The sequence below is a fragment of the Cryptomeria japonica genome, chromosome 6 (assembly GCF_030272615.1).
Source record: "Cryptomeria japonica chromosome 6, Sugi_1.0, whole genome shotgun sequence".
Classification (NCBI taxonomy): Eukaryota; Viridiplantae; Streptophyta; class Pinopsida; order Cupressales; family Cupressaceae; genus Cryptomeria; species Cryptomeria japonica.
The window spans coordinates 449,703,193-449,728,140 of record NC_081410.1 but is presented as its reverse complement, the minus strand read 5'-3'; the positions used below and the strand labels follow the sequence as shown (position 1 = coordinate 449,728,140).

Genomic DNA, 24,948 nt, shown 5'->3' with positions numbered 1-24,948 from the left:
ACTATATTTTTTTTGATCAAACTCTCTCTCATTGAACTTTGAGGAATATATAATTGGGTTCCTTTGAACAATAATTCACTTTGAATCAAGTAATCTAACCATTTAATTCTATTCCCACTTACCAGTATTTTACATCCCTTCTATGCCTCGACAAAATCTGTGTTAGTCTCATACAAATTATTCAAATCATCAAAACCAACAACTCCAATTCTCGTTCCATTAGCAAATTATGTCTTCTGCTCAATGCATCAGCTGCTCTACTGGACTTACCATTTCTGTGTTTCAACACAAATGAATAAATTCGCAAAAATTCAACCCACTTGACATGTCTTTGATTCAACTTGCTTTGACCATTCAGATATTGCAATGCTTGATGATCAATGTACAGAATGAATTCTTTTGACAATAAGTAATGTCTCTATGTCTCTAGTGCTCACACAATTACATGGAATTCCTAATCATAAATATAATATTTTCTTTTGGTTTCATTTAACTTCTTACTACAGTAAGCATTAGGTCTCCCTTTTAGACTCAAAATAGGCTATAGCTTCCATTGCAGTTCCACTTACATCATAATCAATTTGAAATAACTTATCAAATTGGGAAAGCTAACACAAGTTTAGTTACTTTTTTCTGTAGTTATTCAAAACATTTAACTGCAAAAGTCCACTTAAATTCCTTTTTATCTCCACTCGTTGTCTTAGTAATGGGTGCACATATTCGACGGAAATTTTTGATAAACTTTTGACAAAAATTAGCCAATCCATAAAAAGATCTAACTTTGTAAGCCATTCAATAGTAGGTTTAACTTTCTCATGGTGCATTTGCAATCTATCAATAAAAACAGCTAAACCAAGATATATTAACTCTTCATTAATGAAACTACATTTCTTCACATTAGTTAGCAATTTCTCTTCTCCTAACCTTTGCAAACTAACTTGATTTCCCTGAAATGTTCCTTTTTACTTTATTGAAAATCAGAATGTTATCCAAGCATACAAGAACAAAATTTCCAAGATATGGTTTCAATATCTCATTCATTAGCCTCATAAAAGTTTGAGGTGCATTAATAAATAGAAATGGCATAACCAATCACTCAAATAAGCTTTTTTTTTGTTTTGAATGCAATCTTCCATTCATCACCTTCTTTAATTTCAAATTAATGAGATCCACTTTTGATATCTATTTCATTGAATTATTTTATGCCATTTAAGAAATCCAGAAGATCATGCATCCTTGGTAAGAGAAATCCATGTTTGATAGTAATCTTATTTATGGCTTTACTATTTGTACACTTTGGCTATTCTCCTTTCTTTGGTGCTAATACTGTTGGTATTAGACATGGACTCAAACATTCTTTAAACGATCATTTCTTCAACAATTCTTTAACTTGTCTGTTCAACTCTTTATTTTCAGCTAGTGTCAGTCTATGAGGTGCCTTATTAAGTAAATCTGCTCTTGGAATCAAGTCCATATGATGACTTATACTTTTGGTGGCAAATGTTCAGGTAGGTTATTAAATTAATGTGACTGTACTTTGTCAACAAGTTCTCAATCTCTGGCTGCAGTATTTCATTGGCTTTTGTGGTGCTTTCTACCTTCATACATTTAGGTAGAACAACAAAAATCTTCTGTTGCTTAATGCTCTTCAAAACTTGCTTACTGTTTATCAACTTTACTTTGGCAAGACCATTCATTCTTTCAATTTCTCCTTTAAAGACAAAAATACATGTTTCTCTGCATCCTTCACTAGCGTATAAGTATTTTCTCTACCATCGTGTATAGCTTTCTTATCGAATTGCCATGGCTTACCCAACAAAATATGACAAACATACATAGGCATATTATTACATAAAATGTCATCTTTATAAATTCCCTTTTTGAATTTCACAAGAAATTGTTCACTGACCAAAATTCTGCGATCCTTTTGTGATTAAGATACTCCTTAAAGATTAGGAATGGTCAACTCCTCTATAATTCAACTTTTCAACCATTTCAATTGAAACAAAGTTATTAGTATTACCACTATCAATAATCACCTTGCAATATTTACCTCTAGATTTGCATACAATCCTAAACAGATTTTTTTCTTGTATTGGTTCATTTAGATCTCTTGTGGGACTTAAAGAAATTTGATTTCAATGATAACAACTCACCTTGATTTGGCATACTTTTGTACCATTGGAAGAAATTTCTGTAATGTCCCCCTCTGAAATAAAATCTAATAATAATTAATAATAATAAAATTAAAATATAAATAATCAAATAAATAAATAATAATAATTTATATCTGAATATGCTTATATATTAATTATTTAATTATGAGATAATTGTTCATTGAACATTCAGATTAAAGATTTGAATGAACCTCTTAAACCGATTATTATATTATATAACATCTCTATATGAAAATTAATTAACTATTCATTAATATTCTTATTAATATTAAACATTCATTAATATTCATATTACATATTAATTGATGATTATTGTCTAATACTAGTTTTATAAGTTGCTTTTATCTTGTTGATAGTATTAGCATTTAAAATATAATTTAATAAATAATATAACGCTATAATATAATATACATACATCAGTGATTATTTTAAAGTTCGGAATCAATAATATTGAAGATATTAAAGACAGCGTTGTTGACTTAAGGTTGTTTAAAGTGATTAGTAAAAGGTAAGAACAATTCCCAATAGGTGCGATTTATGAAGTGGCCATAAACAGAAATTACCATTGTCCTATTAATAATAAACACAGCAGCGATTAAGGAAAGAATGATTACCTTCATGAAGTGGCGCGATATTATGAAGAGGCCATGTCAGCAATGAATTAGTAATGAGATGGTACGATTAAATGGTGAAGTTTAATTTTTTTAAGTGAAGAGGTAGGACATGACTCATTAGAAAGGGTGTCTCTCTTTAATATGAAGATAAATATTTGTAGAAAGGAATTGGAATTAAAAAGGGAGGATATGTAATACTAACGCACCAGAAATCAGTAATCAAAGAGTAGACTGTCGACTAAGTAAAGAACTTGTTTCAGATTTATATGAAGAATTAATGACAAACTTGTGAGAAGTCAGTGATTTAGTTTACGATAGATTTAAGAGGAGAAATAATGGAATAAGGAAATAAGGAAAGATAAAGGCCTCTGTTATTGTATTGTCCGGGAATCACATTCAGGTTCCAGACCAAGCTTAGTTGACTGTAGTGTCCCTCTATTGTAATCACTATATATTAAAATTGTGATTCTAGGACAAAATATTAGAGGGTCCCATTAGGGGACATTACAATTGGCATCAAAGCTTTGATCTTGCTATCCTACAGGGTAAACACGAATCAATGAATCCATGTCTTAAAATTACACAACAATGAAATGTATAAGTAATCCATGATGAATATATTGAGCAAACTACTATGATAGTAATATAGGGAAGTACAACAAGGGAGAACGGTGATGAGGCCCCCCTCTAGGTAGACCACCTCATGGTAGTTGACCGATGGTCCCATGAGGCCAAGGGGGTGTAAGACATGTTGACGTGTTTTTTATGACAGCATCAAACACAAAATAAAGTTGCCTAACGGTCACTTCACTCTCTCTTGATCAAACTGCGATTGTGTGCTAAGATTGCAGGAAGATCAGTCAATCGACTCCAAGGTTCCTATATGCGACGAATGTGACAGTTGGCTGATGTGATATATTGGTAATCCAAGGGGCCTTACATACACTCAAAGAAGAATTGACAATTTTCACAACTTTCAAGGAATTTGCTCGCGCTGATTTACCAATGAAAGGCTCGTTTTTAAGGATTTTTTGAGTTGAAATATGCAAAAAGTAAATAGGAAGGGTTTAGAAACGCTATTCTAGTCTAATCTAAATCTAAGAACCAAAAGACTGGGATTGTTCAAGTGAACCCAAACCACACTTTGCTTCGCCACTACAAGACAACTACACAAAGGTGGTGCAATCTTCAAAGGCTGTGCGAAATGTTTTCAGACCACCAGTGAACACCATCAAGGAACAATGTCCACCCAATGATTGAAGCTAAGTTTCCACATATAAAAGGCTCAGACTAATCTTGCACAATTAATAACAATTAGCTACCAACTAAAGGTATGAGCGAGGATTTACACTATAAACAATCTCATCAATCGCGTCCATCTAACAACTTGAAAGCAAGTCTAGTCTAAGTGAAGAGAGCGAGACCATGCAAGTCATAAAACAACACAAGAATACACCAACAAATTGAACGATGTATTAAGCAAACTGCTTCAAAACTTATAGGAACAATCTCGAAAGCAATCTCTCCTCTTTTACAAATGAGGGGGATCACCCCTTTATATAGGCCTCACACCAAGTCTACATGCAAACCCTAATTAGGGTTTCCCCAAAAAGATTCCCCACACATGATGCAACAAGGTGGGAATCTACAATAAATGCCCATGAAACCCATATACAATTAATTTTTAAATGCCCAAAATGGCATCCATTTGTGCACTAAACACACCACTTTCATCAAATTCACCCATATGCAACGAATATCCCCCAGCCAATTTCTAAATATCAAGTTCTTCCAATTCCCGTGCTAGATCAATTTCCTTTTCTGGTTCCTTCCTCAACCTATCCTTCAGCTAATTAGGAGCGATAATTGATTGATTCTGAATTTCCATCTGCACATGCTTCTGTGAGACTTCCTCCATTTCCTCAAGGATTGTTTCTACGAAACTATCGTGGCATGGCTCTTCTGGATGAGAGAAAAGTTCTCACTTTTGCACCTTTGACTGATTGGGCCTGTGTGGAGCACTGATACTGAGAACATCTCGTGCTGGAGCGTTGTCAGGAAGATTGCCCTGTGGTGGACTTGCTGGATTTTCTTGTGTAAACATTTCCACCTCCTGCACATTGGAAGAGCTAGCTAGCAATTGAATCCCTTCCACTCTTGCCCTTTTTTGCGGTGGTTCTTCTTGCTGGACTTCTTGCTGAATTTTCAGCTGGGTTTCTTTTTTCCTTATTGTTCTTGGCCTCTTCGGAGCACTCTTTCCTTTACTAGGCTCAACTTCTTTCTGTTGAACTTCTCCTTCCTCAGCCTGGGCTTGTGAAGATCCCCCTATGGCCTCACTATGAGAATCCAAATTTTCCATTAACTGGTAGCTCAAGCGGACATTTTTCTCCTTCAACGCCTTCATATGTCAATCAACCTATCGCGCGGTGAACTTCAGAACCGGCCTAGCTAAAATGTCTAAGTCATCTACCTCGGGTTCTAACCAATTTGGCAACTGGATGGGCTGATCCTTAACCTTTCCAAACTCCGGCTGCACTACGTTTGTATCCTCTTTCACCTGATCCGGTTTTTGTATTATTTCACCAATTCTAATCATGTCAAGGGGCAATTTGCAAAACATTTTCTTTCTGATATCAAGATTGTCCTAAGCACCTGCCCAATAATCTTCCAGGTGAAACTTGTGGACAAATTTTAATCCAACAATGTTCCTGATTTCACGATATGGATCATAGTGAGATCTGGAGGTGTAGTATGCCAAGCGGTAGAATGCCAATTCCTCTACTGCTTTTTCAGCTGCTGCCAGGTTTGGGCACACTTCCACATAATCATTGAGAACAACTGGGAAATCAATAGACAACTTTCTTTTCTTCTTTTGAATTTGGTCGTAGGCCGTCAATTGCCTCATAAGCTCTAGCAGCACAAGTTTATCGGATGGATACCTCATTAACTTATATGATTGGTATGAGAATCCTTGCGTCCTGATATAAGTGAACTTTGGAAACTGTAGGAACATGGCCTCAAATTTTTGTACCAAAGCCTTGGCTTCTGGTGACACTCTCTTGTGAAGCTCATTTTGCATAAATCTGGTTAGGTACATAGAAAAAGTGTCATTTACTAGTTTGAAAGAATTAGTGTTGTATAGGTGCAGCTATCAATAGCATTTACGAACCTTCAACTATGCCGGTCTGTAGGCCATGACCCCCTTACCTGGCAAACCATCGAAGCCACCCATCCTCGCAAGTGAATAAATCAAGTAAGAACTCATATAAAAGGATTGGGTCTTCTTCTCCTTCAAATCTTTCAGCTACTCATGCGCATAATGGCTGATTAACCTAGCCCAGTCCACTATTCCATTGGCATTCATGACTTCACCAATGTAGAAAAACATCCATGATTCAAAATTTATGGCATGTGGACACCTCATTATCCTTCTTAACATCATTATCAAATCCACATACTCCTGCTTGTATTAAAAAATGGTGAGCATCTTAGGCATTTTGGAGATGTAAGACCTAGGCTTCTGCAACCAGCTCTTGTTGATGATTTCCGCACATTTGTCAGGACCTGCATCATATACTGCCTTGCTCCATTCATAGTCCTATAGGTCATGGAATGATGTGATGGAATTCCAAAGGTTTCACCAATAGCCTCTAGAGTCAAGTTGGCCAAAAGCTTGCCACTTGTTGTTAAAATAGCTCTTCTCTTCGGATTGTAGTGTTTCGCGCATTCTAGGATCAACTCCGGACATTGAATAGATGGAGGGAAACCCGCTGTTGCAACAATTCCACTTTGACAATCCTGGTAGCGGTAGGTGATGGATTATGTCCCGCTATCGCAAACTTCCTAATTCAGAAAGCAGCCAAGTTGAATGTCCCTAGATTATTGTCACTGATTTCTTTCCACCCGGACACCATCTTGGATTCCGGAAGGAATCCCTTCATTTCTGCTTTTATTTGTGCTTGCCCAATAATAGTTGCCGCTTTACTTGGTTCAGCCATTTCTCCAAGAGCAAAGCCTCTTGAAAGGACAAAATATTCTCCAAGTTTGACTTTTGCACTTTCTCTCCAACTTTTCTTTCTCCAATTTTGCACGTGAGGAATGAATTGTACTTGCATGTTTATATAGAATTTCTCCAACATGCTGCTAAGTTGGCAAAGGTCAATTTGGGCAGTTGTTTTAATGACGTGTCATAGTTTCCTTACCAACACGCCATGCAAACGGGCTCCACCATCGTCATTGAGTTCCAAAATGGAATTTTCTTTTAATGCCTTGAGTTGTGCGTCATAATTTGGAATATTCTTTCTTCTTAAGTCACCAACTTGCCAACTTTCCATTTTTTGAATTTCGGAAGGATTTTTGAAAGATTGACTTAAGATTCTTTTTATCCATCCACTTGGTGGAAAACACCCTAGGAGAGAGAAACTTTGACTCAAGAAGAATTTTCTTGAAGTTTTTTGAAGTTTCTTTGTTCTGCAGGAGATTTACAATGATTTTTCAACATCTCCTATTTTTTAGGAACTTTCCAAAAATAGAGTTCCAGGGTCTAGTATAGAGAAAATTCCATCACGAATCCAAATCCACCAACATTTTGAAATTTGGATGACTTTTGATGCCCGAAAATGGTTTTTAATGATTTTTTCCTGAGGGGAATTTTCTGTTTCTAGTTCATCCTCGACCCTCAATTTCATTGCCTTAGAAATTTTTTCATCCTCTTGACTTGGGCGTGGAGTCTGCTTCGTGAAGGAATTTGATTTCTCCTTGATTTTCCTTGATACCCTCATTTTGGCGCCCTGACTCCAAACTGGGCACTGGATCACCATGGAGGAGGAAATGTGGAATTTTCAAGTTTTCCATGCCTTAGTCATTTTGGTGCCCTGTCATTCTTCTTGGGTGCTATTTTGCCCTCATGGTGGAAATTGCAAGTTTTTTTGATTTTCCATGGCCCCGTGGTTTTGGCGCCCCCCAGCCACCTCGGGCACTATTTCATGCTTGTGAAGGAATTTCCACATTTCTAACTTTTCCACAACATCCTTGCTTGAGCGCTCTAGCACAAACCTGGGCGCCAATTTGCCATAGAGGAAGAATCTTGAAATTTTCAACTTTTCCATGGCATTGTGGTTTTAGCACACCTTTCTTCTCCCTTGGGCGCCAAATCACCATGGAGGAGGAATTTTGCAGTTTTTTGATTTTCCATGCTATGCTTGTTTTGGCGCCCTTGACCTTCCTTTGGCGCCAGAGGAAGAATCTTGAAATTTTCAACTTTTCCATGGCATTGTGGTTTTAGCACACCTTTCTTCTCCCTTGGGCGCCAAATCACCATGGAGGAGGAATTTTGCAGTTTTTTGATTTTCCATGCTATGCTTGTTTTGGCGCCCTTGACCTTCCTTTGGCGCCAATTTCACTTGGTCAAGGAATTTCGTGATTTTGAAGTTTTCCATAGCTACCCCCATTTGGCGCCCTTCCTACTTCTTGGGCACTATTTTCATATTGTCAAGGAATTTTCACATTTTTTCATTTTCCATGGGAACCTCAACTTGGTGCCTTTTAGTCCTTCTTGGGTGCTAATATGCTTGGATGGAGGAAATTTCCACAATTTGAATTTTCCATGGTGCCTTGAATTTGGCGCCCAACCTCTGACTTGGGCGCCATTTCTCCTTGATGAAGGAATTTGACTCGTTTGCCTCTAGACTTAGTCAATTTTGAATGTTTCTAGATTAAAGTGCCATTTTGAGGAATTGAAGTGGATTTTTGCCAGACTTAGAAGATTTTCCACGTTTTCCACTTGTAGAATGAATGCTCACACAACCATTTTTGATACACTGAGCCTGCTTTTGACCTTCCGGATTTAGGAATGTCATGAATATTTGGTCTTCAGTGTCTACTTGCAAAGAACCTGCCACAAATAGACTTTCCAAAAATAGAAAGTGTTTCAACATGTCAAAATTAGGGCAAAACAAGATGCAGGGAGACTTACTAAATATTGAAACTTACTAAAAATAGTAAGTTTGATTTTTGGCAAAATTAGACCAATCCGGGAGGCAGTGAAATCCCTAAAAATATGAACTTTCTAAAAATAGAAATTTGCTTAGAATTCGCTCAAATTTCATGTGTAGGTTCCTTAAAGGGCCTCGATTCCAATGCAACACTTAAATTTTTTCAAAACCCTAAAAGAGAACCCTAAAATCTAGGTCTGAAGGACAAAACCCTAAAACAACCAAAACAAACTTCAGACTAAACCAAATTAGTTGAAACGAGCTGCAAACTTGATCAAATTGACCCCCAAACACTTGTAAATTCAGAGGACTGATGAGACCGCTGCGAAAAGACCCAACAACCAAAACCAAAAGACAAAGAGGGCCTAATAGAATAGGGGGTCCCCATTTGCAATGGGGTGATGTGTGATTAGGTCACAACAAGACAGAGTCCACCGCCCTTTGACTTAGAGGGGAAGAACATTTAGGACACCCTATTGTATCTTTCCAAACTCTGTTATAATTGATTATTAGCAAGGGGATAAGGATGGAAGTGATGAAGGGGAACGGTGATAGGATACCTCACTAGGTACACCACTCATGGTAGTTTGACTGATGGTCCCGTTGATGTGTGTTTTATGCACATGCAAGCATCAAAATAAAATACCAAAGTACTTTACCCTCTCTTGAACAAAATCACCTCGGATGCTAAGGGTAAGATCAACTAAAATGATTCCAAGGTTTCTACAGTCAGGTCTTGACGAGTGGGTAACTCAATGGTCGATGTGACTTGCTGTTTTCACTTGGGGACTTACACAATTGTTTAGATCAACTTTACTTATCATGAACGTGGAATGGGTGTGTTGATAACTTAGGATTTGGCAATGTAGTTCTGGACTTAATTCTTTCAAGACTTTCTAAAAAAAATGGCAAAAGGAAATAGGGTTCAAGAAATCTATTCTAAGCCTAGGAATGTAGGAAATGATGAACAAATTTAGTGGAATCAAACTAGGCAAGGTCTTATCATCAAATCGAACAGATTTTTACACGAGCTTAGTGCAATCATCTAAGGTGTATTTCATAGATTTTCAAATTACTACCATCAGACATTGATACCACCCAAGTTGATGTATAACAATGGACGTATAATAATCGAAGTTAAGTTTGCATAAATTTCCAGTTGACCACACACGACGCACTTACAATCATCAAGAGGCTAGTGGTATGGATTAATAGATTCCACACAAATATACTCAACAATTCTTTCATTCAATCTAACAAACATTGAAAGCAAATTCTAAATCTTAAATTCTAATCTAACTTGGAGGAATTGAGAACCTTGAATGCAAAACGACACTTAAACAAAAATCACCATGAAGTCGAACAATGATTTATATTCAAAAGCTACAACATATACCAACAATTCTACAAAAATCTCTCTTACAAATGAGAGGCAATGAGGTATATATAGAGTCTCATACAAAATGGATGGTCAAGATTAAACTAAAATCAAGGGCCAAGATCATGCCAACAAAACCCTAGAGTTGCCCTAATTAGGGTTTACATAAAAAATGGAGCCACCAACATATGGCCCAATAGAAATATAAAGATACCTAGTCATCAAATAGGAAATCTTCTAGAAGATTCCATCTTGCATCTCTTTCTCTCACAGCATAATCCAAGAATCTAGCTAATACAGAATCTAACTCCTCCATGGAAATGCTGGGTAAGGTATCCTGTTGTAAATCAATTACGTCCAACGCATCTGAGCAAGCATCCAAAGTGTTCTCCCAATCTGGCATGAGCTTTTGCGAAATATGAACATGAATCAACAAGGAGACCAAGTCATCTATCTGACTCTTCTTCAAAGAGTCCAACTGATTGAAATACATGAATTTCATGTTGTCTCTCAATTCTGCTCAGTGTAACCCACTGGCTTCACTGACATCAACTCCCAATAATTCCTCAATTGAGGCAAGGATCTTCGACTGAATATCATGAATAGATCCTTCCATCTCTGCACAACTCTTTTGTGCGCTCTCATAAGTTGATTTCTTCATGGCTAATGAAGAATACCAGCCATGTAAATCGTATCTATCTCCATTGTGCACAATATTCTCCCTGATCAATGTGGACGTAGGAACTTTCTTCAAAGCCCTAAGGCGTGGAATAGTCTTTTCCTGAATAGGTCGGAATTCTTTCCAAACTCCCTCCAAATACTGTATCCTAAATATAAGCCCTGTTGTCTTGTCAAAAGCCTGGACAAACTGAGTAAGGAAATCATCCACCCGTTTCTTTGTATTTTCAATCCATTTCTCCACCTTCAAGAGTGTATCTCTCGCTGCCTCATAATGTGAATGTAGTCCACGATCAATTGCAATAGGGTAAATAAGGGTGGGATTCTCACGCCTTATCCCTGCAATGTACTCTCTAAATTTGATATTCTCTTCTTCGTACTTCTCTCTTTTCTCTATCTCTCTATCCAATCTCGCACTGATTGCCTTAAGGGTGTCACCAACCTCCTGAAATTCTTGCTCTTTTGTAGTACGACCAAGGGCAACTGAAGTAATCTGGAAATCCATGGGAGTAGCAATGTCCGTTGTCACATTTCCAATAGGAACAACCACCTGCATAATCCGCATCCCTGTCTCATCTCTAGCTATGTGTGACAAAATCTCATCTTTCTTAGGTTCTTTCTCCTTATTGCTCCTAGCTAAGTAGTTATCAATGTCGTCAATAGGCTACGCCTCTATCTTCTTACTTTTCTCCATACTCCTCATCAACCAATCAAGAATAGCGGCCATCTCCATACCATCATCGAGACATATATCTCGATCAAGCTCTCTCAATGCCGAGATAACATCATCATCATCATCAGGATTATTCCTGGTCAAATCATATACTTTCTTTCCCAAACTAACCTCCAAAAGGATAGTAGGAGATCGCGACTGATCATCTTCCTCATTAGGTGGAGCAAATGTAGCTGTGGCATGTAAATCGTGAATATTCTCTGGTAATATCACTGTGTTGGAACATTGCTCAAACTCCATGTTCTGTTTTGGCATTTCAACTTCCTTGATTGATGAGACACTGAGGGGTGGTGAAGGAATGATAGGTGAAGGAATGATAGTCTTTTGTTTTTTCTTCTTAACCTCCTCAATCTTCTTCCCTCTAGCCTTGACTTCTCTTGTTGTGTTCTTCCTTTGTTTGGGAGCCCGACTCTCCTCATTCACATGAATCCTGATATCACTAATAGCCTTTTGATCATCCTTGGAAGCGGATTCCTTTGGTTTCATCCTTTCATAAGTGAAGGTAACACCCATGTCAACTAACTTGTTCATCTGATTATCTACCCATCCTCGAGAGAAACTCAAGACCTCTCTCATCAACATATTCAAATCTGTTTCTTCTTGTTCTGACCAATTAGGCAATAGAATCGCCTTCTTCATTTCATTCTCATATTGTGGATTCGATTATCCTTATCATCTAATAGCTGATCAGGAATGAGGAAAAGTCCACACTTTCTCATGAAATCCATTGACATTTTGGACCGCATTCTTCTTTTCACTGCTTGCTCGTCCATCAGGTTGGCCCAATAATCTTCTATGTCTACCTTGTGGATGAACCCATCTCTCCCGATCCTTCCAACTTTCTTATTCGGATCAAATCTTTCTCTTCTCTTATATGTTGCAAATCGATAAAATGCAAGTTTTTCAACTGCTGTGCTAGTTGCTGCGGTGGATTGGCAAACCTCCAATGTCTTCCCTACGGAAATAGGAAATGACATGCCCATTCTATGTTTGTCCTTCTGGATGGAATCAAATTCCAGAAGCTGTCTCACCACCTCAAGTAATATCACTCTGTCTGTAGGATACCTAGGAAGCCTGTAATGTTTGGATTGAAATCCATGAATCCTTAGGTATGTGAAAGTGAGAAACTGTATGTACCATGATCCATATTTCTCCATCAGCTCCGTTGCCTCTTTGGACAACCTCCTGTGGATTCCGCCTTGCAACATTCGTGTTATGTACGTAGTGAATGCATCATTCACTCTCTTATAATCTTCAATTCGGTACACGTTCAGCTATGGATAGCATTCATAACTCTTGAATTGTCCTTGTCCATTCCCAACTTCACCTCTGCATATTAATCCTTTGTAGGTAACAAATCATGCAAGCAGGTACACCAAATAGGAAGTCATGGTGAATGACCTGGACCGTTCCACATTCCTCAGCTGGAAATCCAAATTGTCACATATGATTTTAGACCAATTAATCAACGTTCGTTTTAGACAATCCTAGATGAAATAGAACATCCATCCATCATATATTGCACCCTGCAGCATCTTCATCACTCGGTTAAGCAGGAATACTAAATCACTATATTCACCTTTGAAATCTGTGCACATGAGTGTCTTGGGAGCTTTGGAATGATGAGTCCTAGGTTCGATCATCCATTCCTTGTTCACTACGGTCTTGCACGCATCCATCTTCTTCTTATATTTGTCTTCATATTCATCCTTGGTTATATCTTTCATGTCTACTCCACATGGAATTCCAAGCACCTCAGCAATCGCATCCTCAACAAAGTAGGCAATAATGGTACCCTTAGGAGTCTTGATCATTTGGGAGCGAGGATCATAATATCGTGCACACTCCAGGATTAGCTCGCTGCACTGTATAGATTGCGGGAATCTAGCGGCCTGATTAATGCTACTCTTCATAATGTTCACATAAGGTGGGGAAGGAATTTGGCTTCCAATTCCAAACATCCGCTGTCGCATCTGGCCAATGTTCAGGAAATGCATGTTTGTGTTCCTTCCATGTGGTTGACATCTTGGATTTTGGATAGAATCCCATCTCAATAATCCTTTGTTGTTCCCTCCTTTCCTTGATTCCGGTCTTCGACATCGTACCTGTACGAAACTAGAAGTTAGAACTTTGGAAAATCAATCCTAATCAGCTATTTTCAGAATTAGAAAGGTTCTGATTTCTTAAAATCTAGACAAATTTGAGAATGGAAATCAAGAACTTTGTCCATATTTAAAACGAATTCTGAAAATAGAACGTAAATACATAAAATTAGGGTACAAGACCCTTATGAAAGCTCATAAAGCTAATCATTTCCAGACTTAAGAAAGTATGAAGACACCTCCTTACACTTAGGAAATTTACCAAAAATAGAGCGCAAAGGAGTATACTGGATCAAGAAATGACTACGGAAAGGTGTGAAAAGGATAACTTTCACACGAAACTATTTTGAGGACACCCTTCCGAAATCAACAATGGCTGCCAAAAGTCCGAAGACAACCTGCGACTGTGTAAATTAGTCCTTAAAATCATGTTGCAATCACTCAAAAGGCAAAATATATGATGAAAATCAATTTCTCGAGGCAAACATGGATAAATCTGAGTATGTATATAGGGCTGGAAATGAAGGTTAAGTCTGAAGACAAGTCTGAAAATGAAGTTTTCAGACTTACCAGCACCCTTAGGAATGAAGATAAACTTAGAAAATGGCCCCAGAATGAAGCAAAAATACTTGCAAAGTAAAATCGCCTATGTTGACAAGTGGCTGGAAATGGTATTTCTCTGAGGACAGCTTGCAACAATACCGTCTCAGACCTGCAATAGCGTGTAATGGTCTGAAAATGCACTAAAAACTCCACAAAACTCCTCCAAATGCAAATAGCCTAGGCTGGAATTGGCTGGGCAATGAAAAATTAATTCTGAAAATTAGTTAGCGGCCAACAATGGAGGTCACATAAACTTGAAAATGATGCAAATCAGGTCTGAGAATGATAACCAACAAGCTCCCAGCAATGGCGCTACCACCCAAGGAGATTCAATCACAAAAGTGGAGGTAAAAACTTCCCCAAAACAAAATCGCCTTTCTCCTAAAATGGCGCCATCACTCAAAAAATCGCCAGTTTGAAAAATATGCTTCAAACACACTCAAATGGCAGCTAAGAAAAATTGCCTTGGCTGGGAATGAAGGAAAAATGAACAATAAAACCAATCTTCAGCCCAATGTGTCAACTTGACACTTCACCAAATTTGCTAGCTGGAGGAAAAAATCACCTAAGTCTGAAACACACTTGGCAAATATAATAATATTATATTGCTGGCCTCCTCTTTTAAACTTGTTTTCACCTTGAGCTCTCACCACACAAGCAATGTGGGATAAAACATTTGTACTTATACTTGCTTGGGGAAAATCGATTTGCTTCTAGAAGGTGAAATTCATTTAATATTCATTGCAAATCATTTATTAATTGTTTTTATTTTTAAATAATTGTCAACATCATTAAAAACAATTAAATTTGGGTCACATCATTAAAAGATTTTAAAATTTTATCCAAAATTGGACCCATGGGGAAAATCGACCTTAAAAATAATTAAAATTTTTCAAAAAATGCACATTGGGGAAATTCGACCCATGTCTGGATAAAAATCCAGACAAAATTTCATCATAAATTGCACAAAACTGCCTTCAAGGGAAAATCGATCTAAGTTGGGAGTCAAAATCCCGACTAAAATAATCACTTTGGCCAAAAAAAACACTCTTTTGGGGAAAATCGACCCCCAGTTTGGATAGCAATTTGGACTTAAAAATCTTCAATTTGTACTTGGTGGAAATTTGCACCAAGTTTGGAATCACTATCCGCACTAAAATCCACAAAAAGTCGTTATGAAAAGCTCTGGTTGAAAATTGATTGTCATCAGGAATCCTCACTTAAGTCATCCGCAACTTCATCCACACTCCCTAGGGGAAATTCAAAGGTAGTCAGGATAATTCCCAACACTTACACAAAATTTAATCATCCTGGTGGAAAATCGCCCCTAGTCTGGATTTTGAATGGGGGAAAAATAGGGCATGCCTAGATTCTAAGGGAAATCCATGTCCAGTCTGGATTTTGAGTGGGGAAAATAATTAGTCAGGAATATGAGGGAAAAGCACCTCTAGTCTAGAATTTGGACCTTTTAACCCTTAGAATGTGCATTTTCATCCGAAATATGATGATTTTTCCACTCAAAACCACTAGGAAACTTCAAAACTCAATAAAATTCATTTGGACTTAGGCAAATCCACCAAAATTTAAGCGAAACACAAGGAAACCCATCGGGATAAAGTGCAAAATCAACTTAAATAATTTCCTAGGAGCGAGAAAACAACTCCTAAAGGTCTTGAAACATCTTAGCACTTAAAAATCACCGACGTGGACGTTCAGAAAACACGTTAATGCTCAAAAGGTCTACACTTACACAAAATTAGGATCATTTAAAAATCTCAACTTTCTGTGCTTGATCCTATAACTTTAAAAAACCCTAAACGACAATTAGGCATGATTAAAGATCCGAGACGGGGGCACGGGAAATCAAAATTGCCCACTATGCTGCCAAAACCCTAAACTACCAATGCAAAAAATAGGAAAGAGGGGGTTCCCGTTTGCAATGGGGCGATGTGTGAAAAGGTCACAATAGGTCCCATGAGGCCAAGGGGGCTTTGGCTCTCACTCCGCTCTTGGGCCTAGGGTAGAGGGTCTCTTGGACACCTCATCATTCCTCTTACTCCCACTTTCTTATGATTGAGCTCCTATAGGGAGTTGGACCAGACCTTGGTTAAGTTAATTTATGCTTAATTATCTTTCTTTAGAGATTTATATTATTAGTTCCAATGGTTTCCTAACCTAATGCAAGATTTCAAACAAGGTTTGACAACATGTGTATTTGTTTGTATACTTCGTGCTTGCATATGTTCATACGTATATTTTCAGTAATTGTGTATACTTCGTGTATTCATATATTCATGTGTATACTTTGTGTATTCATGTGTATACTCTGTGTTTTCTTGTGTATGCTTTGTGTCTTGATGAATTCATATGTATACTTGTGTTTTTAACTTAGTTGAGAAAATTGTCATTTGCTTGAGGACAAGCAAATTTGGGAGGGAAGGACTGTAATGTACCCCTTTGAAATAAAATCTAATAATAAAATTAAAATATTAAAATATAAATAATCAAATAAATAAATAATAATAATTTATATCTGAATATGCTTATACATTAATTATTTAATAATGAGATAATTGTTCATTCAGATTAAAGATTTGAACGAACCTCTTAAACCGATTATTATATTATATAACATCTTTATATGAAAATTAATTAACTATTCATTAATACTCTTATTAATATTAAGCATTCATTAATATTAATATTACATATTAATTGATGATTATTGTCTAATACTAGTTTTATAAGTTGCTTTTATCTTGTTGAGAGTATTAGCATTTAAAATATAATTTAATAAATAATATAATGCTATAATATAATATACATACATCAGTGATTATTTTAAAGTTTGGAATCAATTATATTGAAGATATTAAAGACAACGTTGTTGACTAAAGGCTTCATAAAGTGATTAGTAAAAGGCAAGAACAATTCCCCATAGGTGCGATTTATTAAGTGGCCATAAACAGAAATTACCATTGTCCTATTACTAATAAACACAGCAGCGATTAAGGAAAGAATGATTACCTTCATGAAGTGGCACGATATTATGAAGAGGCCATGTCAGCAATGAATTAGTAATGGGATGGTACGATTAAGTGGTGAAGTTTAATTCGTTTAAGTGAAGAGGTAGGACATGACTCATTAGAAAGGGTGTCTCTCTTTAATATAAAGATAAATATTTGTAGAAAGGAATTGGAATTAAAATGGGAGGATACGTAATACTAATGCACCGGAAATCAGTAATAAAAGAGTAGACTGTAGACTAAGTAAAGGACTTGTTTCAGATTTATGTGAATAGTTTATGGCAGACTTGTGAGAAGTCAGTGATACGATAGATTTAAGAGGAGAAATAATGGAATAAGGAAATAAAGAAAGATAAAGGCCTCTGTTATTGTATTGTCCGGGAATCACATTCGGGTTCGAGACCAAGTTTAGTTGACTGTAGTGTCCCTCTATTGTAATCACTATATATTGAAATTGTGATTCTAGGACAAAATATTAGAGAGTCCCATTAGGGGACATTACAATTTCTTTATAACCATGCGTTGTCGTTGTAGTCCTTTCAGATCTTCTATCATATCCTCCTTATGACTGAGTACATTCAAATGGTTTGCGTCTTTCACATCCACATTAAAGACAAGTTCCAAGTGATCTTCCACCAGCTTTGCGATATCTCCTCTACTTCTTTGATAATTAGATCTACCACTGTAGTAACTTTCATTATTTTCTTTTGTTTCTACATCATTGTTGTAATATACTCTACTATCTGTTTTTTCTATCTCTTGAAAATGTGTCACTTCTCCCTCTCTTTTTTTGTCTATTTATGAAATCTGTGGTTAACTTGTTTTTAGCGTTCAGGGCAAATTGATATTCTTTGTCAATTGACTGAATAATTAACATCCTTAGCTTTTCTTGAATAGATCTTCTTAAGCCACTGATGTAACTAGCTACCTTATCTTGATTATCTTCATGATGACTGACTTTTATTGTCAACTGATAATATTCTTCAGTATAATATTTCACACTTAAATCTTTTTGTCTGAGATTTTGCAATTATTTTAACAAGTCAAGCTAGTAAGTTGCAGGAATAAATTTAGATTTCAACTTATTTACCATTGTATCCCCGTTTTCAATTTTAAGCTTACCTCTGCAATTTCTTTCCTATAGAGTTTCTTTCCACGAAATAGCAACATGACTTTTCAGCTTCATCTTTGCAAAACTTTACTCTATTGGGGTCAATAACTTCTTCATTCTCAAATTATTCTTCAAGGTCAATAATCCAATCAATCCACTCTTTAGGATTCAAACTAGAATAATTAGGCAAATCAACTTGACTTTCCTTACCCATTTTGGAAATAGCCTTAAACATTCTTTCATCTCTATCTTCTTAATGCAAATGATAATTTTTATTGGTCCATTATCTTGTTCATCATCACTTTCTTCAATCCTAGGGTCAACAATATCTCTTTTATTTCATCCAACTAGATCTAGATATTCCTTATGATATTGAACATTTCCTCAATTCTCTTTGCAACATGGAGTACACCTCAATCTCTCTGCATTCTTTTAGGAAGCATCTTCAGATTTGGAGTAATTTGCCTCTGGTTTGATAATTTGTTTACAAGCGATTCAAGTCACAAGAATCTTCTTCCCAATGCTCATTTCTGGAAGATTCATCTTACAACCAACTATTGACCTCTTTCACAAACTTGCAAGACTCCAAATCTTTACTTTGTTACCAATTGGCGTAGTCAAAGTTAGAGGGTTCAACAAAGGACTCCTTGCAAAAAAATAAAAACTCTCAAAGTTGGTATATAACAGAATAATAGAAATTCATTTAAAGAACTGAAATTTTATTGCGTCGGCTCATAATAGCTTTATGAGCTTAATACATGCAAGGCATTAGCTGTTTGATTAGAAAATAGATCTACAAATCTCAATATCAATTTGGTTTTCCTACTTATCTCGGACGACTTTCTCCTTTTGCACTTCGCAAACTATTGCTATCTAATCATATCAGGCTTCTCTATATAGTATACACAGGATTTGTAGTATTGATTCTTATTGGCTAGAAATGTAGTACACATTTGCAGGTGGATATGATAAGGATTACAGACACAAAAGTTAAACAATTTGATCTTCAATTGGCCTTGGAACTTTGCACGTCACCTTGTGTAGCATGTAAGTTCATTGGTAATATGTAGAATCACCATCTATAATGTACCTTGAGATAGGAGTCTCCAAGTTTAATTCAATTCCATATATGACCCCTCATAGGACCCTAAATGAAATAGGTAATATTTGGAGTAGGTTCAAATTTCAAATGCTTGGCATATAGTTCAAAGTTCAAACAAGTTATCATTATGCATTGAACAATTTGGCTTTGGTCTAGTTAATCTCCTGGAGATGGAAAACATAAATGCAATGATTAGGATCACATGAATATGTGATGGAACATGTAAGATGCTCTATTGGATTTATTTTCCCAACTACAACCTAAGATCTTCAAAATTAGTGGCCTCATCGATTACTGATTGTTGAAGCTTCAAGCTGATATACATAAGTGTGCTAAGTTGTACTGCTACAAACTTAATGCACACAACCCAAAACACCTGGAAACTAGATTAGTAATTGCATCAAACAAACATTAAAAGAAAATAGTTTTGGTTGATGTAATATTGTTCATACACTCTTGATGCTCTTGCATCAATTTAGAGCAATTTTGCTGTCATTCACCATCTTTTCTTTTTGCAACCTACACTTTCCTGAGAGTTATGGCAATCATTGTTGAGGATTCTTGGTTGACAACTGTTGCTTTCCACCTCATTTCAGCCAAGATTGATGGCCATACTGATGATGTTATTCAAACTAGGCCAGGCTTTCCATTCTTATTAATAGTAGAACAAGTGATGGGACAGCTACTTGCATATTGTTTAACTGTTTAACATAGTTGAAAACAGACTGTCAATGTCTTTACAGGGTATTGTTATTTAGAAGCATGCTGTGATTTCCAACCTTTGATGCCTAAGGAGGTTTTCTTTGCCTTTCTTGCTCCACAAAAAACCCACTAATAGGAGCAAAGCAAATCTTCTTCATTTCTGCAGAATTTGGTCAAGTTTCATGCCAAAATTCAGGCCATTTTCTAGCAGATTCATGCTGAATCTGATGCACTCCATGATCATCATAGAGTATCTCGTTCTTTCCAAGTTGGCAACTGAATTTCAGCTTGTAAGAAAGCCTCTTGATACTTTTTCTAGTAGTCAGACCATATGTTTTTTTTGCTTCGATCCTGTAGTTCAACTTGGTAATGATGATATAACTGACATGAACAAGTTTGAGTTAAATGAGTGATCTCCCTAGAGCATGGAGCTTTCCATCATTCACGTTAAAGCTAATATTCTAGATTTTCAACAACCATGGGTCAAGTGAAACTGCCCAATATTTAGATTCACACCAACTGCAAGAAGCAAACTGTTACTTACTTGTCACCTGCAATGGTTGTCTATTGGCAAGGCCAAGTGGTTTTCTGAGACCAAATGTAGATGACTTTCTCTCTGCAGGGAGGAAATGATGAGATTCACCATTATAAATGTTTCTTTGTAATTAGACTTTGCTTTCTGCACATGTCTGGCCTTATACTTGCAGCACATAACTTCATCATTTTACATTGATATATGTCATGTGAATAAGTAATGTAAATTATTGACGGCACATCTCTCTCTACTTCCTCTGTTCTTTGTGTTTTAATCATGAAGAGTGTAAAAATGTCAGTTTTGGCAACATCTCTCTTTGCTTCCTCTGTGATTTGTGTGTCTTCTATCTGATTTTTGTCTGAGTAATGGAAGGGATTAATTAATAATGGCCTCTGACTGTCACATTTAGATGTTAAAACCTAAGGGCCAGATGTTCAAGGAGGCTGAATTGATCCATTTTGACATGGCCATGAAATATTCATGAAATTGCACGTTTCAAATATTTCTTCATTAAATCAGTCAGGATCAGTTAACAATGAATTATAAACATTAATTGGACACATTGATACTGTAAATATGGATTAAAATTTATTGTGACGAGGGGAAAATGTAAATTGAGTAAGTCTGTCTTTATTTTGCACATTTACTTGTTGGTGTTTCAGTAAAAATCAGTGCTTTAGCTTGGCTTTGTTTTGGGTAGAGGCAGAATAATATTAGAGTTTGTGGCCTTATTGCACGTCAGGCATTCTTAGATTGGAATGTTATATGATTGTAATAAATTATGGTTTGTGCTCAAATTGTCATGTTCTTTTGCAGAATCAGATATGTATAATTATAAATACATTTTGTACCCATTTCAAAAAGGCTGGGAACAAATTTCAAATATTAGATTTGAATTTGAATGGGTCTTAGGGATGAAGTAGGGCATGAAATGAGATGTCGTTTTTAGGGACAACCTATTTCTTGCTGAAATATTACTTTTGCTGTGTTAGGGCATCTTTATGTTTTTAATTGTTCTACTTCTCGCTTTTGTCCATTTTAATTTGTCTTGTAGGCAGTGATATGGTGTAGATTGTAGGGCTAGGCATCTCTTAAACTTGTCATAGATGGAAACCTCGTTGAATGTAGAGATCATTCATGGTTTATTTATTTGTAATATTGGGTACTAACTCTAAAATTCTAATCAATATGATCAAGTGCAAATACTGTATTTCAGGAGCTACAGTGGAGTTATCATGCTCAGTACATGAAATATATGATTCAAAACCATTTGTGACCAGCTATAACATGGAATAATTTGATGTATGGATGCTGAAGTTTTGTTATGAGAATACTGCTTCAGATTGGCTACAAAATTTTAAAGACAAGTAATTTGTTTATAATTTTCAATTCTGATAACTTACAATACCCATTGTAATATAGATGCAAACTTGTCTTTTTTTAGTGGGTGCTCTTTTATCTGCATGATGATGGGTTTCTTCTCATGGCAGAATGGTCACATTTTCCAAAACTGAGAGAAAAGAATAATTTGTGGGATCAAAGTAGTGGCAACCCTTTTTTGTTATGCTAGAAAAAAAAATTGTGGTGGGAGAAGCTTTTCTGGTCATGTATACTGGAGTCAGTGCATGGCTTGTTATATAATGATTAATCCTCCCTTACAGTGAGCAATTTAACAAAAGAAGAAAAGGTTGAAGCAAAAAAGAAAAGAAAACATAAATATGAATTTTATGATTGGCTTGGATCCGATTTTAGTAAGGAGATGGATGATCCAGTTTGTTTAATTTATATGATATTATCACGTTACTCTGTTGGATTGAAAGGTGAAGTGGTAGTGGATTATGGTTGTGTTCTCTTGTTACTATGGAGAATTTTTTTTTTTGCACTAGTTTGTTTTGTTACAAAATCTGCCGATTCTTCAGATAAAAGAATACATGTATATTTTTTTGTATCTGTATTGATACACATTCTTAAGTAATATTTCCACTTTGCTTGTCAGTGATATTTAAAATTTTAAAATATGAAATAGAAGCTCGGGTCCTCCAAATTTTAAATGTTTATTTTTAGTTGCCAACATGACATGATATATGCAATTCCATATGTTACTCTTTTAGGGTTTTGGATATATTGTACTTTCCAAGATTGCAAATTGTAGGTGTTGACTTCTTTCCTTTGCGTCCTCTTTTATATACACCCCAATGATATATCTTCTGACTTATTTGATATTTGTGTGTACATTTGAATTCCTTTACTCAATCCCATAGCTTAATATTTCCTTCACATCCATTTTTTTGAAGTGGACCCTATTTCTTATTTTCACACTATTTTTTATTTCTATTGAGTATTACCTTTGTGTGGATATAATGTATTTTCCTCTACCATGAATACTACTGTAGATTCTTGTAATTTCTGTTGTATTAACTTTTATGCTTTCTAGCAACTTTATTTTGAATGTCAGTTCTATCTATATTTTGAATGTTATAGAAAGTGTTTCTGTTTGACTCATTTTTTAGTTGGTCTCTAAATATTAGGTGCCACTTCTATGGTGACATTACTCCCAAAAGTAATCCAGAAAAGTATCTGCACATTATTATAAACCTTTATGAACATTTCCGGAAGGAGTACTATGATGCTGATATATCAGATGAATCTGAAGCATTAAAAAGGGTCCAGATACCTCTTGTTGTAAATACTCATGGATGGGTAAAAGGTAATATTTTTTGATTTAAAGGAAATTTAAATCTCTGTTTAGACTGGTATCCCTTTACCAGTGAAAGTGATGCTCTTAATATTAATTTACTATGATTAAACCATTTTATGTTGAGACATAAGAAGTGGGAAATGAAAAAGACAGCATTAAATTGATTTTATTTCTCCGTAATTGTCAATCCCATTTTTAGTTATTTGAATCAAAGCTTGCCTAATGAGATGTCCAAGTTCAAGGAAGTTGTGTCCAATAGTTTTCTATGAATTCTTTTGATTTGATTGTTTTTTTTTATACTAATGAATACCTCCTCTTGGCCAGCTTTTAAAGTTCTCTCTAATTGCCATTTTGTGCTAAAAAGGTCTTGGTTATAATGTCCTGGTGGACATGTTGCGCTACATGGTGCCTACACATGTTGTGCAGATCCGTTTGACTGCAATCAGCAAAAATCTTCCATTGGGAGCTTTCTGGACTTCAGTGAGGGATGATGCAAGCTCCACCAAGCTTCTATATCTGGGCACACCAATGAAAGATACCATGAATAAATCGTAGGTTCTCTTTGCTGATATGTCATTTTTCTGGATATTATTACACTGTAACACCAATGGTAAATAATTAATAGGGTAAACTTTGGTGAAAGATGTTTGCACTGATGACGAGATGCTTTAATCTTCCAATTGATGCTCTATGACAATTGAATTTTCAACTCAGTGATCTTTGCTTTATTTTTTCTGTGTTCCATACAGTTGGTAGCAGCAAGTTTGGCTGCCTCAACTTGGTTGACTTGTTTTTATTAAATGAAATATATGTTAACATTTACCTTCTTAATTTGCTTAGTCATGCCAAGTTCTTAGCAAGTATAATTTGCCAAGTCTGAGTATAAAATGTGCTTGGCAAGTCCAAGCCACATCCAACCTAAAATGAGCCGAGCAAGTCCATTTCAACTCTAGGTCTCAGTCCATGGTTTATATCATTGATGCACTTGCTGAGACTTGTGGAAGTTGTTAGTACTTGTGAGTGGCAGAGGGCACTGAGTAACTTGCCCACTTACTTGTGGGCATTTTCGGTGAGTTGTAGGCTAGAAGACATGGCAAGTACTTGACAGTACTCACTGAGTTTGTGCTTGAATCTTGCCCATTTAGCTGTCTATGCCAAGTTTTGCTGAGTTAATGAATTTAGGTATTTTTAATTTGCCAAATTTTACTGAGGTTTTGGCCAAGTTGCAGATTCCAAGTTGAAATGGGGTCTGCTGAGTTTGGAGTTTTAAAACTATGGGTTGTATCATGTTGGTATTGGGTTTTGTTTTTACTCTTTCTTCCTTTCTAAATTGCTACAAGTTTGAACTTGAGAATATATTCTACATGAAAATACATTCCAGATTTTTTCATTCTCTGTTTTGATTTGTTTTGGAGGAAGATTTATGAAGGAAAATGAGAAAGAACTTATATTTTTCTCTATAGATGGTCAAAGAAGTCATTGGAAGAAAAATATTA

General features: G+C 36.0%; 1 protein-coding gene across 3 annotated transcripts in view; it reads left to right on the top strand.

Annotated features, from left to right (window-relative positions):
• The window catches only part of LOC131037521 (polynucleotide 5'-hydroxyl-kinase NOL9), a 77,116-nt gene that overhangs the window by 11,028 nt on the left and 41,140 nt on the right, over positions 1–24,948 (top strand). For all 3 annotated transcript variants that reach the window (XR_009104239.2, XM_057969678.2, XM_057969680.2), the window contains exons 5-6: positions 23,283–23,461; positions 23,817–24,003. Coding sequence is in view for 2 of the 3 variants with exons in the window: in XM_057969678.2 (XP_057825661.2) it covers positions 23,283–23,461; positions 23,817–24,003 (366 nt within the window). In the remaining variant the exon portion in view is untranslated. The remainder of the gene's footprint in view (positions 1–23,282; positions 23,462–23,816; positions 24,004–24,948) is intronic.